A 15,632-nucleotide genomic window follows, 5' to 3' on the forward strand; every position below is an offset into this window, starting at 1 on the left:
CATCTCTGCTTAAGTTCTCAGAACTGAGAAAGAAATTGGGACTCATGAGGGTAGGGCCCTACATTTTTGTCATTCCCATTGTGTTTACAGTGCGAAGCATATAGTAGGGTCACAAGATTTATTTGCTGGCTGCCTTAGACTTTTGAGTTTATTGTAGGGATTGGAACTTCCATGGGTAGTAGGATCTGGGTACTAATATGTTCAGAAGATTAAAAGTGAGAGGTCATTTCAAAATAAAAATCTAATTTATACTTTATTACTGGTAATTGATTTTTATTCAATCGAGAAGTCTTTTCCAATTAGTGTCGTGTTATGGGAGGTAGTTAAGCAGAGGCAGTGCAAGAAGCTGGACTCCAGAGTAGGGTTGCGGTTCACGTGTAGGTTCTGGCAGTTAGTACCCTGGTGGTGGCAGGTATGTAATTGGACATTTCTGTGTCTCGGTGTCTTCTTCTGTGAAATGGACATAATAATAGTACCATCTTCAGAGGACTTTTGTGAGGGCTGACTGGGATAAAGCATTTATGTAGCACATAGTAAGATGTCACACACAGTGACTGATACTGTCATACATGTAGATTTCGTGCCCGTTAAAGTCTTCAATAACATTTTTCAAGTTCATTTAATAAACTTTAGGAAAATAAAGTGTATATTAACCTCTGAGAACATAATGCTGTTGTTAAACTGGAAACACTCAGGTGCTATAATTATATACACTCTCTAATAGCTATAAAGTACTTTGCACAGAAGTGCTCAATTGCATGAAATGTACTGTAATTGTAAAATTAATAATTTCGTGTAGAGCCCTGGCTGGTGTAGCTCAGTGAATTGAGTGCCAGCCTGAGAATCAAAGGGCCGGTTTGATTCCCAGTCAGGGCACATGCCTGGGTTGCAGGCCAGGTCCCCAGTAGGGGGCATTTGAGGGGCAACCTATCATGTATCTCTCGCACATTGATGTTTCTTTCTCTCCCTTTTTTTCTCCCTCCCCCTCTCCCTAAGAATAAATAAATAAAATCACTTTTTAAAAAGTGATTTGGTGTAGAAACATACCTATATCACTCTTGTTGTATTTGCAAGTGTGTGGTTGGACTGTTTCTGCAGTGACAGATTTCGATGATATTAAATTGACTAATCAGTTCCATCAGACACCTGCTTGGGGCTCTTCACTGAATTGTTCTGCTTCTTTCACATGCTGACACATCTGTAAATGTGAATTTCAAATCATATTTATTTCAAATTAACTTTTTTCAGAGTAGGCATTGTGAGTTTATTGGACCCAATATAATACTGTTCTAGGAATGATATTTAGTTGTAGATTCTATTTAAGTTTTAGTTAGGTCGAAAGGTGGATTCTAGTGTATTCCAGTGTGAACTTTTATTATATGGGATGATCTAAGCTTGTTTTCCACATGAGAGTGAAGAACTATTCTTTCAGGCAATCTTCTTTAATTATTGTATTTTCTTGATTCTAAATGTACCTTTAAAAACTCATTAATGTTTCTGAAATCAGGGTGCATCTTACAGTTTATGTGTACAATCATTTAATTGAGAGCATCGTAAAAAATCAGTGGTCTCCTAGAATCACAGATTCCTAGTACAGTTGACCCATGAACAGCATGGGTTTGAACTGCCTGAGTCTACTAATATGTGGATTTTTTAAAAAATAAATACTGTACTGTTTTTGTTCCACAGTTGGGAGCTGCAGATGCGGAAGGCATGCGTTGATTGATCTGTGTGCCCTTTGTATAGGGACTTGAGCGTGCATGGACCTTGGTACATGAGAAGTGGCCCTGGAACCAATCCCCTGCACATACTGAGTGAGGGTAATTAAGTTTGGGGGGAGTCAGAAGTTAGACGTGGGTATTTGACAGTGAGGTGGTTGGTGCCCCTAGCCGCAGTGCTGTCCAGAGGTCAGCTGTGTACATAGTAGTTCCCTCTTATATGTGGTTTCTCTTTCTGCAGTTGCAGTTACCTGCATTCAACCACAGTCCAAAAATAGTACGTGGGTAATTTCAGAAATAATTCAAAAATTTAAATTGCACACTGTTCTGAGTACTGAGTAATGAAATCTCGCTCCTATTTGGGACATTAATCCTCCTTTCGTTCAGTATACCCTACCTGCCCATTGGTCACTTTAGCCACCTAGGTTATCAGGTCCACTCTCCACGGTATCGCAGTGCTTGTCTCAGGTCATCCTCATTTTACTAATAATAGCCCCAAAGGGCGAGAGTAGGGATGCTGGCAATTTGGATATGCTGAGGAAAAGCTATAAAGTGTTCCTCTAAATGAAAAGGTGAAAGGTTCCAGCTTAAAAACATCATTTGCTGAGGTTAAGATCATGGTAAGAACTAATCTTTTACCTGTGAAACTCTCCAATCTATAAATTAAACTTTATCATAGATATATATGTACAGGTAAAAACTTAGTACACACAAAGTTTGGAACTGCGGTTTCAGGCATCCACAGGGGGCTCTTGTACCACATCCCGTGTGTGGATGATTGGCAGGGAGAGGTCTACTGGGTCACCGTTCAGAATTAAACTCTGGGCTTATTATTTGCTGCAAAGACTCTGTGCTTTCTAGGTTAATTCAGAGGACGCCATGAGATGTAAAAAAATTTAGGAAGTAATTGCGTGATGTTTTTTTCCTGAGAATAAGTTCATTTTGGATGTTTTGACCATTTGATTCAATTGGTTAGAGAGTAGAGATTCTTAAGAGACTGCGGAATGCATTCCTTAGGACAGTGTAGAAAGTCATCTAGGTGGGGTGAAGGGGTTTTGTCTTGTTTTTAAAGTGACTGCCAAGGAAACTCCTTTGTAAACCCTCATGTTCATATACTCATGTTCTACTTGGCCCTGAGCGAGTTACTGAATTTTCTTTTTGTTTTAAGATTTTATTAATGTCTAGAGAGAGGGGATGGGAGAGAAAAGAGAGGGAGAGAAACATCGATGTGTTACCTTTCCTACACTGCCCAACTGGGGACTGAACCCACAACCCAGGCATGTGTCCTAACTGGGAATTGAACCTGTGACCCATCACTTTGCAGAACAAATGCCCAACCAACTGAGCCACGCTGGTCAGGACAGTTGACTTTTTTTAACCTGAAATGTGTGTGTGTGTTTCAAACATGTCACTACATATATCCTGCTTCATTCTTCTGAACTATTAATCTAATATTGACGCTGAAATGGGAGCTTTATAGTCATCTCTGTTTTGTATAATATTGCTACCATATTCTTCAGTTACATCTCAATGAATCATGATTGTTATCTGCCCCTCCTCCCCACCCTGTCTTTTTAGCAAATGACAGTCACAGGCAGTATTGCCATTTCTGGAACAGTTAAGGTATCACGTGAGGCCTTAGACACTGAAATTTAGTCAGTGTTTTGCTTCTGACTTATTCCAGAAACTTATGTGCAGTTGCCGAATTCTGTATATAATAACCATAGAAATGGCACTGCCAGGCAGAAATGGGAAATTTAGGCAATTGCCTAGTTGATTTATGTCTAGAGAAATAATTTTGTCTTAAAAGTTCTGGTGAGAGAGAAGTCTTTCTGTTTCTTTGCTTTAGCAAGATAATTGCCTTTCATCTTAGCAGTTTACGATGAACTAGCCTTAGTTTCTTTATCTTTTAAATGGGGACTGATAAACCAGTATAATACGTAGAGAGTCCCATGAGATTAATTTACTTTTGATAGTCCCTGCAAGTGTGAATTATTGGTACTTTTTCATTTTTCCTCACCCAAGGGACAGTGCCTGAAATAGCTGCCTTCCTTACCCCACATGCCAAGACCGAGAAACTTAATATACGCTCTGATCACAACTTTGGAGGCAGAAGTGAACTGCTGTCATTGAAAACAGCAGGACATCTCGCAATGGTTTAAATAGCAATTCTTAGTATAATCTTTTTTTGTCAAGAGAAATACAACCATTTTTAGGTATAATATATTGACTCATTGCTCAGAGTTGTCAAGTTTATCAGTAAATTGCTTTTTGTATTGGATAATTAGATTTGGAATTATAGAAGCTGAAGGGGTTCAAGTTCCATAATAAAAATCTATGGCAGAAAATTATGACATGTCAATTTTTAAACCAAAAGGGACAATGGAAGCATAAAGCAAGATGAGTTATTTGAAAAATCCCGAAGAAGTTCTTTTATGTTAAAAATAGTTTTCTTTGACATTTTAAGCATGCTCTTTTGAATGCCTGTTCTTTTGTTCCTCTTAGTTTAAAAACAATTTGTAAAAGTTATTCATGTTTTTAGTAACAAATTAAATGTTACAGAGACATTTTTAATGGAAAGCAACTGTTTTGTCCAAACAACCCTCCCTAACCCAATTTTATACCTTGAAGCAAACTCTTTTGCTGTCTCTGGGTTTAGTTCTTCAGTTAGTTTTGTGCGGAACTCTAAATAATATACTTGCATCTGCCTGTTGAATTGTTAACATGAATATCTTTTGCCTCCTTGCTATGAAATTTGAGGATGTGGCTTATTTACATGCTCTTCCTTTCTCTTTCCTCCTCTTAGGTAGAGTCACGATTTCTCATACTCCTTTAGACTTCAGCAGTATTTCTTGTTCCCCTTCTTTGAAAAATAGGGATATTAGCACCTTTATTCTTCCTTCCATGTGCTCACACCCATCCTCCATCCACTCTTAGCTGGTTTCTTTTAGCTACACTTAATTTTACATCTTCAAGGTTAGTAACATTTACAGTGTGTAGTGCAACTGCAAACCATATTCTGTGCTTTATCTGTTAGAGAGACCAATACATTGTCTGGACATTTACAGTAACTAAATACTCATGCTGCCAGACCAAACAGGACATTCGGATTAGATTTCGTACAAGTCCAATGTCATGATCTCGAGGCTACCCAATGAATCATAGCATTTAGGGAAAATATATCAAATCTCTCTTTTTTTCCCCCTTAACATCTGTTACTTAAAATTATTGTACATTTTAGATAGCTTCATGTTTGATCTGCGGTTTTTCTTACAGAGGTGTTTTGTGAATCTGGGATTTCTGGTTGTCATTCTCTCCCCCAGCCTTTGAATAGTACGCCTTTATTATCTAGGCACTCTGCCGCCCCCATCTTGGCCATCTCAGCCTGTTTAAATTGCACCACCCACTTTGTCTTCCGGAAATACATGGCAATTTCTCATTCATTGGTGATCTCCCCCTCACCTTACTGATTATTCTTTTCTGCACCAGTTGGGGTCCTCAGGGAGTGGGAGGTGAATGTGTGTGTGCTCGGTGTATTATCTCTAACCTGGGCTTACCCATTTAAAGGGCCTGTTTTATACCTTTGGGTGACATCAATAAGGGGTGTTCTCCTATATCGGATCTTTGAGACTCTCTTCATTTAATTGTGGGTGATACGTGCCTTATATGCATGTAAGCACATCATAGAATCCATATTAGAAGGAAGTCATATGTTTTTAAAAAAAAGGGGTGATAGAATTTGTTCTAGTTAACTTTTTCATTTTATAGGACAGAAAACTGAGACCAAGAGAGAGAACAGGTAGAGCAGCAGTCTTTTTACCCCCAAACTCCCAATGGCATGGCAGAATTACTATGAAAGCGTTTTTGGCTTTGAGTTTATTGGTCCTGCTTTACTCTGTAATGCTTTTCCAACCTTGCATCACATGACTGAGAGAAGTGAAAATTACTAGCATGCAGTGCCTTAGGAGGTTGGTGCTGGTCCTTTTGGAGGAATCCCATCTATTTTGGTAGCTCCATTTGTTGCCTTGGAAGACATGTAGAAGGGCAGCGGAAGGAGGAGGGTGTGGGGAGATAAATGGGAGGGATGGACGGAGACACCCCTGGGGGGTAAACGCCCGATGCATGTCTTGTGGAATTGTGCACCCGAATCCTGTATAGTTTAGTCAACCAGTGTCACCTCAATGAATTCAGCAAAAAGGGGGAAAAAGAAAAAGGTGTGAAGTGAAATTGAGAGTAAATGTTTTCGTTCCCAGTTCTGAGTCTTAGAGTGCTTCAGTCAGCCATCATCTGAATATCATCACAGTGATTACCAACAGCAGGCGTCCGCAGTGGTGGGTCTCTCTTAAAAACCAAGGCAGAGGAGAAGATACGCTTTGAGAATTGTTTTTCGTATTTGGTTTAATAAAGCCTACATTTAATTAATAATGCATGAGTGATGGTTAAGAGCTTGCTAAGTATAGTCTTAAAAAAAAACGTGTAGCACTTTAAGCTTTTGTGTATGTATATAGTGGGTTAGGTACATTTAAAAATCACACTTGAAAATAATGCAGGGCAAAAGCAGCCTTTAAAAAAAGTTCTTTTTTTCTTTGCATGAAATTCATGCAATGACATTAAAATGATTATTTACATATTAATAGGATAGTTCTAGCAGAAGGAATAGTGTCAAACTTGAAAGCCTCAACCTGTTCTACCTCTGGGCTGCAGAGAGGAATACCATATGTGTTTCCATAGCAGTTTTAGGTGTTGGGATGAGATCCCGATAATCATTTCTTCAGGATTCAGCTTAATCTGATCATCTTTCCATCCTAAATCGAAATGTCCAGATTAGAAGTTGGAATGATCCATAAATAATGTGGCAAGAGTTTCCAATTTAAACTAAAAATTTTGGTTAGTGTTACCAGTTCACTGGTTGAGTGAGTTAAAAGTCACAGTGCTGCTTCCCCAGGCTGCGCACACTGACAGTGGCTAATCTTGTTACCTTTTACAGGTGCATTGTCAGAACTGTGGTGGAGATCCCTACTTGGTCATTACTGTATGCGATAATTTTTATAGTACTAGTATTTCAAATTAAAAACATACATCAGAAATATTAGTGTAAAAGTGTAACATTTCATGACATGTTAAAAGAGTGAAGATGTTTTAACATAACTTCCTTTGTCTTTAAAGAATCCAGAAAGAACTCGCAGAAATTACGTTGGATCCTCCTCCCAACTGCAGGTAAGTACTTGTGGCTTTCTGTTCTCATCTTTTGCAGATGTTCTAATTGAACTGCTGGTCTGATGTGCAACTATTATAGTCTGATTATTAGTAAAAATACTGTTGTGGTTTGGATTTAAATGATTGTGGAAGACAGTGGTGGTAGTTATTTCTGTGCATAAATGGAGTATTTAGAAAGTGTGTGTGTACTAGTAGATTGGAGTTGCCAAAATGAGAGTAATTCAATTATGATAAGATAATGAAGTTCTGCGGTAACAAATACAGTTATCTTTTAGTAGAAGAGGTCTTGGGGCCTTAAATGATTTCTTTAATGATAGAATAATAGTGTGATTAAAATATTTGCTGTTTGATAATTACTCAGTTGTTATCTTGTTGGAAATTGATTTTTTTAAATGCCATAACATTAAACTGTTCTTCCTGGTTTACAGTATTTCTTCTAATCATTGGTTGTGACTAAGTGAGAATGGGTGATTTGAGGCATTCATATTAAATTTAAAACACTCTCTCCTTTATGACCACATTTCATCAATTTTCTGGTTAGAGTTTACCTATAGGAAGTACAAGTATTTGTCTGGAAATGATTAATGATTACAGGTACTTAGAGGAAGAGGAGAAAAATAACCTTCAGTTTATACTCTTATCTTCTGTCTCGTGCAGTAATTGGAAGATGGCTGTTTAGCTAGTTTAAGACATTTCTTTCTGTTTTGATCTGAGGTCAGCATTGGAGCCAGGCCAATATGGAGTTTTTATAGTTTAAATTGGTGGCCATGTGGATTGCAGGTGAGAGGATAGATTACAGGAAACTGATTGTAGTATTGAATGCAGGTAGAATTTATTGTTTTGTCTGACTTCTGATTTTACTGATCGTATTTGTATGTGAAGGTAAAGATAGCGACTATAGATATTAATAAAAGTGAAAATTTTGTAGATGACTTTATTGATAATTGACAACTGTGCTGTCTAGGAAAACTTCTAATAACATTGTGTTGGTGAATCTAATACATTTTTTTACATGAGAGGCATATACAGATATAAATGCAATAATGTTCAAAGAATGTTTCACTCAATAGAACACGTTTTTTATAGGTAAAACAGTTTAACAGGGAGGCTTTTTGTCACTTAAGACTGTCACATCAAAGCTGTTTCAGATGACAGATCATTGTTTAGGCTTCGGTGGTCTATTCCTGTAAATGGATTGATTTGGAGAAGAACTCCAGTTTGAATTAAACTTAAAATTCCCTGTTACTTAGCACAATGTTTGCTTTGTTTGAATCTCTCATTAAACACACTATGTTTTAGCATATATTATGTTTGTAACCTTTTACAAACAATAGATGACTGGTAAGTGTGTGAACTTAATTTACATACTTGTTTAAATTTTGACAACAGATTATTGACAAAATAAACTAATTACTTTGTTTTAATGAGTTTAAGGCTTATTTTTGGTAAATGCAACACATAAAATATCATGTGATGGTTAGATAGCAACTTTGCTATTGGGTATATTATTTTATAATGCATGACTCTGATTTAGCCTTGATTTACTACAGATGATCATTTAACCTTGACTAAACCAACATATTGTGAACATGCCTGAAAATTTAAGTCTGGAGAGATTACATAATGGTTATTATTTAAATAAAATAATTAATCCATGACTCTGTTTAAAGTGAAAGAGAAAAGCTTATAGTGTGATCTAAAATTCAGAGATTTACTTTTTCACTGAGTTTTAGTTAATGATATCATTATGGGTTATACCAGCTCTCTGTAAGTAAAGAATTTTAAATGTGATGCCACACATAATAAACTCTTCAGACAGTTTCAGGAAAGATACCTATTTTGTTGTGTTTTCCCCTCTCCCGGTTTTACTGAGATATCATTGACATCGTAGAAAAGTATGAGGTGTACCATGAAGGTATTGCCGGTGTGGTCCCAGACCACCATGATGAAGGGAGTGTTGCAATAAGACAAGTCACAGTTGTTTTGCTGGTGGAGAGTCCTGCCTTCAATCTGTAAAAGCCGAAGCATCTGTGAAGCCCAGAAAAGTGAAGCACTAAAATGAGATGTGCCTGTACCTGCTTTGACTAATTTGTTTGTTTATGGGATTTTGCAAGGAAATCCATCTAATGGGATGAAGATTGGAAAGCCAGTACATTTGCTTTCAAAGTGAGGTTGAGGTCTGTGGTTGATCCAGAGTAGTTGATGGCACTGGCTCAGGCAGCGATAGAGATCGTGTCCACCACCTTCATAGGTGGGGTTCTGCCTCTTGGCAGGCAAACTTCCTCTGTGCTGTTGCTGATTGGAAGGTGGCGATTAGTTCTGCATTCTCTGTGTGCTTATGCTTCTTAATATAGATGTGTTCGGTGTGTTTGTTAAGTGGATTACTGTGGTTTTGGGATTGTTTGGTGTCAAATATTTGATTGTGGTTTATACTAAATCTGCCTATCTGTTTCATTGAGAATGTGGTTGCTATCTTCAGAAAAAGAAAGTAGAGTATAATTTTAGTTCAGCTTATTTTTGGCACAAAGTTTAACAATGTTTCCATACTTGATTTTTTAAAATTCTGTGCTGATTGCACCTTTGTCCTAATGTCTAACGAATTAATTTCTAGCAGTCTAGTAAATTAAAGCTGTCTGCCTAATTGAAGGTATCAAAATCCCATTCCTGTAGGTAGTACTCCCTTTGTGTATTCTCCCAGTAACGCTTGCCTCTCACAACCCTTCCTTCGGGTTGGCTTGGGTGGTTGTGAGCTAACACAGGTAAAGATTGTGTGTGAGGGAACATCTGTGGGTGTACCTGTTCAGGCAGTTGTAGTGGAGAAGGGTTTTCATCGGTTGTCTCGGTGGGAGTGGGTGGGTGTTGCATTCTACTTAGAGTGTGGTTTGTTTTTATTTTCTGGAACCTTAACAGACTAGTACAGCCCAGTTGTGTGTGTATGTCAGGTTCTGAATTTTGGTCTATCTCTTATATGATGTCCAGTTGAGCACTTCTTAGAATCATATTGAAGGAACTAACTTGCATATGTTTAAGTATTCTGCAAATCTGTATTTGAACTTGTGAGCATCAGATCTCCCTGAATTACATCACTCAGTGTAAATAGATAAGTTTTTAGAAGGCATTTTTAGAGGAAGTTACTCTTATGTAGTATTGATTAATTTTTTCAGGTTTTGAATGAACCTAAATATTATTTTAAAAGAGTATTCACAAAATACTTTGATAATAGGTTGAGTTATTTCTTATAGGAAACACATGCCTTTATATAGTTTTTTTAAAACCTGTGTTAACTTACGATTTTTTTTTAAATTATAAGAGTTAATGTTTAAAAACCAGACTTTATGATACATCTAAGGAAACAGTTTCTGTTCCTGAAATCATAGGGTCTGTAGAACCATATGCATAGAAAATTATGTATAATTTGGGTGAAATTTGGTTGTATACTTGAGTATTTCCTATAAATAGTGGAATATATTTGCTTGGCCTCTGCTCTTGTCATGGATAACATAATTGACCCATAAGATTTGCAAGCATACTCTTTTGAGGTCTCCGCAGACTCATAGATGTTTTCATACCACCAGCTGAGTTGGAGATGCTGGGCTGTTGGCTAGCATTGCTCACTGTTTCAGCACTTGCATAGCATCTTAGCTGGATTGAGTGGGTAAAATTCATGCTGTACCTCTACAGAGCTCTTAACAGGGAGAACTGCTGCCCCTTGTAAATGACTATATTGTGACTTTCAGGATTCATTCCAGATTGCTGAAAGCACAGATCTTAAATCTTTAAATGCGCTAGTTAGTGTGTTCATTTATGTGTCCTTGGTGCTAGTACAAAACTGACAGTCTGCTAGGAAAATTACCAAATGAAAATTTAAAAACTTTTGCCACCCAAGGATAACTTGTTCCTCTGTATTACAGAGAAGCTAAATTCAAATTCTGATATGATCTGATACTGTCCGTGAGCATGGAAATGGAACAGAGATTCTTACTACTTTTTCAAAGTAAAGTACTGGTAAAATGATTCCTTTGGGTTTTGATTTTTTATTTAGTAATTGAGCAAGTAAAATGAGGAAATACTAAAAAAGAGAATGTAGTTCAGTTATACTAGCATTTTTTCACTTTTTATTGCTCTATTTCAGTGGTCTGCATACATTGAACACAGGCTCTGCTTTAAAAAAATTGTAACTGTTTTATTGAGATGTGAAGTGTAAAATTCTGTGGCTTTTAGTGTATTTACAGCATTGTGAGCCATCATAATCAATTTTACAACATAATTACCACCCCCAGAAGGTAGACCATACCTTTTTTAGCAGTTACTGCTTCCTCATTTCCTCCCAACTCACCCACCACCCAGCTGTAGGCAGCCATTGTCTACTTTCTGTCTCTGTGGATTTGACTGTGCTGAACATATTGTATAAATGGAATCTCACGGTACCTAGTCTTTTGTGACTGGCTTCTGTTATGAAGCACAGTGTTTTTAAGGCTCATTCATGTTGTAGCATGCATCAGTGTTTCATTTCTTTTATCTCCATAGTCTGCTGCATGGATATACAACATTTCATTTATCCATTCATCAGTGGAGGGACAGTTAGGTTGTTTTCACTTTTTTGCTCTTGTAAGTAATGCTATAAACAATTGTGTGTAGTTTTTATGTGGGCATTTGTTTTTATTTCTGTAGTAGTGGAGTTGCTGGGTTTTATAATACCTTTGTTTAACCTTTTGAGGAACCTCCAAATTGTATCCCACAGCAGCCCCACCATTTTACCTTCTGACCATCAAGGTGTGAGACTTCTACTTCGTCCACGGCCTTGGCGATTGTCCTTGTGTCTGTTTCCAATGATGGTCCTCCCAGTAGGTACAAAGCCATATGTCAGTACGGTTTTGATGTGCATTAAAGTAAAATCCACCAAGATGGTTAATGATGACTGCCATCTTTTCATAGGCTTAGTGACCATTTTTATATCTTTGGAGAAATATCTGTTCACATCATTTGTCCATTTTAAATTGTGTTGTCTGTTCATTATAAAGTTGTAATTGTTCTTTATTTCGATATAAGTCCTGTATCAGATATATAATTTGCAAATATTTTTTCTTATTCTTTGGATAGTTTTTTCAAGCAATTGTGTAAGTATGGAAGTGTACATTTTGATAAGTCCGATTTGTCTATTTTTTTTTTTTGCTTGTATGTTTGGTGTCGTTTCTAAGTAACCATTGCCTAATCCCAGGCTGAAGATTTACACCTATATTTTCCTTGTGAGAGTTTTTTGTTTTAGCTTTTACGTGTTGGTCTCTGATCCATTTTGTATGTGGCATGAGATAGAGGTTCAGCTGCATTCATTTCTCTGTGGATACCAACATCCCAGCACCATTTGCTGAAAAGTCCATTTTCCCCACTGAATTTTCTTGACATCCTTGTTGAAAAATGAATGGATCACAAATGTGAAGGTTTATTTTTGAACTCTCAGTTTTTACTTCATCGCTCTGTATGTCAGTCATTACGCCAGTGCCACATAGTCCTCATTACGGCAGCTTCGTGGTGAGTTCTAAATCAGCAACTGGAAATCCTCTAACCGATTCGCTTTTCATTGTCTTAACAAAGTAGCTCAGGTATTCCCAGCATGGAAGAGGCCCTGACGGGACATACACCCAACCATTGTCTCACCTCACTGTTGGTAAGAGCCATTTGATAGAGGGAACTGTGTTCTACAGGTTGCAGTAATGGAAACAGTCAGTAGGGAAAATACGTATGTGGATTAACGCTTTTCCAAATTGCATCACAGGTAGGCACTGAGATAGAAATTGAGGGTGGTGTCTACATAGGTGGGATCTCTAGAAGGAGCCACCAGTGCAGAAATCAAATTCCTGTTACTAATTGTTTTTCTTTTTTTGGTCATTGTAGCAATACTTATATGGCATTTTGTATGTTTTCAAGGATTTTCATATATGATGTCCGTTAGTCTTTCCTCTTGAGTTTTTTTTGTGCAACACTGGCAACTACAAACATGTAGGTTTCCAGTGTACAGTTCTACACTGTGTATTGCATTATGTGCCCACCATCCCAAGTCAAGTTCCCCTTCATCACCACCGTTGTTTAGTCTTTTTAACCCTGGGACACCTGTGGTTAAGCAACTTGCTCAGGGTTGCACAACCAGAAGTGATTGATTTTGGATTTAAACTCGGGTTTTCTGATCTTTCATCCTTTATTTTTCCACATATGTGAGTAGATAGAGAAATAAACTCAAAATTACACTGGTGTCTTAACTATTTGTGATTCAGTTAAGAAAAAATTAGGAAAAAATTAACACGCAAGGCAACCCAAATATTATCTGTACTTTGTCTCGTGTTTCTGAATTCCGTGAGGCGGTATTTAGCTGGAACCTTTGAAAAGTAATTTTCTGAGTGTAGTGATCTCTGCCACACTTTTTCCGTGTGCGCTTGTGTGTGTGTATTTGTTAGTGTTACTTTTACCGGCACTTGTCCAGGTGAAGGATTTCTTTACATTTCACAGTTCTTAACTTGGTGTTTGTAGATGTCTGCCGTTTTTCATGCCAAATTGACCCTATTACTTTATCTAGTTCTAGGTCATGTTCCTCTGCAGTTCACTTTAGTATTTATTAAGGGCTTCATATTAGATTTGTACTAGTTCAGTCCAGATGAAGACATCCAGGTGTAGCTCCTGATCCTTAAAGATCTGGTTATAGCTGAGATGTAAAACATACAGACCCTTAGAGAACCAAGACTAGGAGAATGATGGCACTGTGTGCTGGTAGAAACTACCAGTATCTGTGGACTCTGCAGATCTTAAGTGCTCCATTTTACGTTAGTAGTCCAGAAGCTGATAGCCTTATTTACTTTTTGACTTCAGTGATTAACTGCATTTTGTGTAGAAACCTTAACTCTGGTGGTGTTTTATTTTCTTACTTTTTCCTCTTTTATATCCATATCTTCACTTTGTACTTTGACATTACATAAAAATTGTAAGCTACCTCGGAGTCTTTTTGGAACAAGGTAGGTTATTAGTAAGTTAACAGTATGAATAACTGAAAGGTAAAGTAAATGTGCTAGAAGAATGTTAGAATACCTTTTATGAGGAGTCATTAACATGATAAAAATTTCCATATTCATTGAGAGTCTGTGTTATACAGGATACTGAATTCGTATCCATCTCTTTTTTTAGTATAGATAATTGAGAAATATTTTTACTTAGTAAAAATACTGACTCCATTGCTGCAGTTTGAGTGGCTTTGCGTGGACCTTATAAAGACAACATCTGGTGTATGCACTGTGTAGTTGGAACAGCTAAAAATTGTTTGGGCTGTCGCCTGCAGGTCAGGTAGCAGGAGAGTTCTGGAGCATGGCTACCCTGTGACAGGAAACGAGAAGGCATGCTCTGACCTTACGTTCTGCTGGCATTTAGAGTTTCAGGCTTATGTTCTTGTTTTCCTACCTCCTTTCATGATATTTGCGGTGTCCTCCTGTGTTACTGCCAAGAGTGCGCAGTGTGGGCAAAAGCAGGTTTACAGGGGCGAGTGTGCAAAACAGATTATTCTGGTCTTATTTGTTCATTTCGTTATTTATTACAACTATAAGCCTACTTTTCCCACCCTGTATCTATCGTTTTCCCTTTGCCTTTATCTCGGGGCTGACTTTTCTCCTGGGGCAGGACCAGCGCAGAGCCCTGGGGGCGGTGCTCCGGGTGGGGGACTCGCGTCACTGCTTGCTGTCGCCCACCTTCCTTCAAAGACGTGCAATTTCAGTTTCTCACTTTCTTGTTTCAAAATGTTATCTTTTTCACATCTGCCTTAACTGTAAGTTTTAGTGTTTATTTCATAATAAAAGAAAATGTTTAGTGTGATAAAATGAGTTTAGTTCCCATTACTTGTGGTCTTCGATAGGTATTTTTCTGTTATTTGTTGCTTTAAGAGCAGTACAAGAATGTGTTTGGAAAAAAACATACATTAAATGATCATATTGGGATTATGTTTTATAATAGCAACAGAACATTTTATGACTTGTTTTAGTTTGCCCAGTTTTATAGCTGGTTATTATTTCAGATTTATTGCCTAAGTACTTTAGATAGTGTCGTATTACTCTCTAACATGTACTATTTTAATTCCCATAGCTGTTTTATCTTTTAAGATGTCCCCAAAACTATATTTTTAGCACACTCAAAGCATTTTTGTAGTGATTATTACATTTACTGACTTCAGTATCTTTTATCAAGTAGGCATTATTGCAAATAACAAGCAAAACTATTTTGTTATATTTTACTTTGAAAGCAATGCAAATTTTGATTTTTTTAAATTTATGTTGTGAGAGTTGCTTTTTGACTCCGTGTTTTGTAGATGCTCTAGAACTATAGAATATCTGCATACTTTAGAGACTTACTGGACTCCTTTAAAGATATATCTCGCTCCAACTGGCATGGCACGGTTGGTGTACTGTCATCTTGCAAAGGGAAGCGTCACCGGTTCTGGTGACCCAAGAACACAAGCCTGGGTTGTGGGCAGGTCCCCATGTGGGGTGTGTGCAAGAAGCAACAGATCCATGTTGCTCTCCCTTACTCCCTCCCTTTCCCCTCTCTCTAAAAATTTAAAAAAAAAAAGAAATATCTAAATCCATATTTATGTAGAAACAGCTTGCTATCCTCAAATGTATAATAGAATCAGGCAAAGTCATAAGCTAAAATTGATTTTCTGTTCCA

At 37.4% G+C, this 15,632-nt stretch overlaps 1 protein-coding gene across 2 annotated transcripts in view; it reads left to right on the forward strand.

Moving 5' to 3' along the window:
- UBE2E2 (ubiquitin conjugating enzyme E2 E2) overlaps positions 1-15,632 on the forward strand; it is a 256,777-nt gene that overhangs the window by 9,165 nt on the left and 231,980 nt on the right. For both annotated transcript variants that reach the window (XM_037143987.2, XM_053669343.1), the window contains exon 3: positions 6,885-6,935. In XM_037143987.2, the coding sequence (XP_036999882.1) occupies positions 6,885-6,935 (51 nt within the window). The remainder of the gene's footprint in view (positions 1-6,884; positions 6,936-15,632) is intronic.

Source organism: Artibeus jamaicensis, unplaced genomic scaffold, assembly GCF_021234435.1.
Source record: "Artibeus jamaicensis isolate MK-2021 breed Jamaican fruit bat unplaced genomic scaffold, CSHL_Jam_final contig_519, whole genome shotgun sequence".
Lineage (NCBI taxonomy): Eukaryota > Metazoa > Chordata > Mammalia > Chiroptera > Phyllostomidae > Artibeus > Artibeus jamaicensis.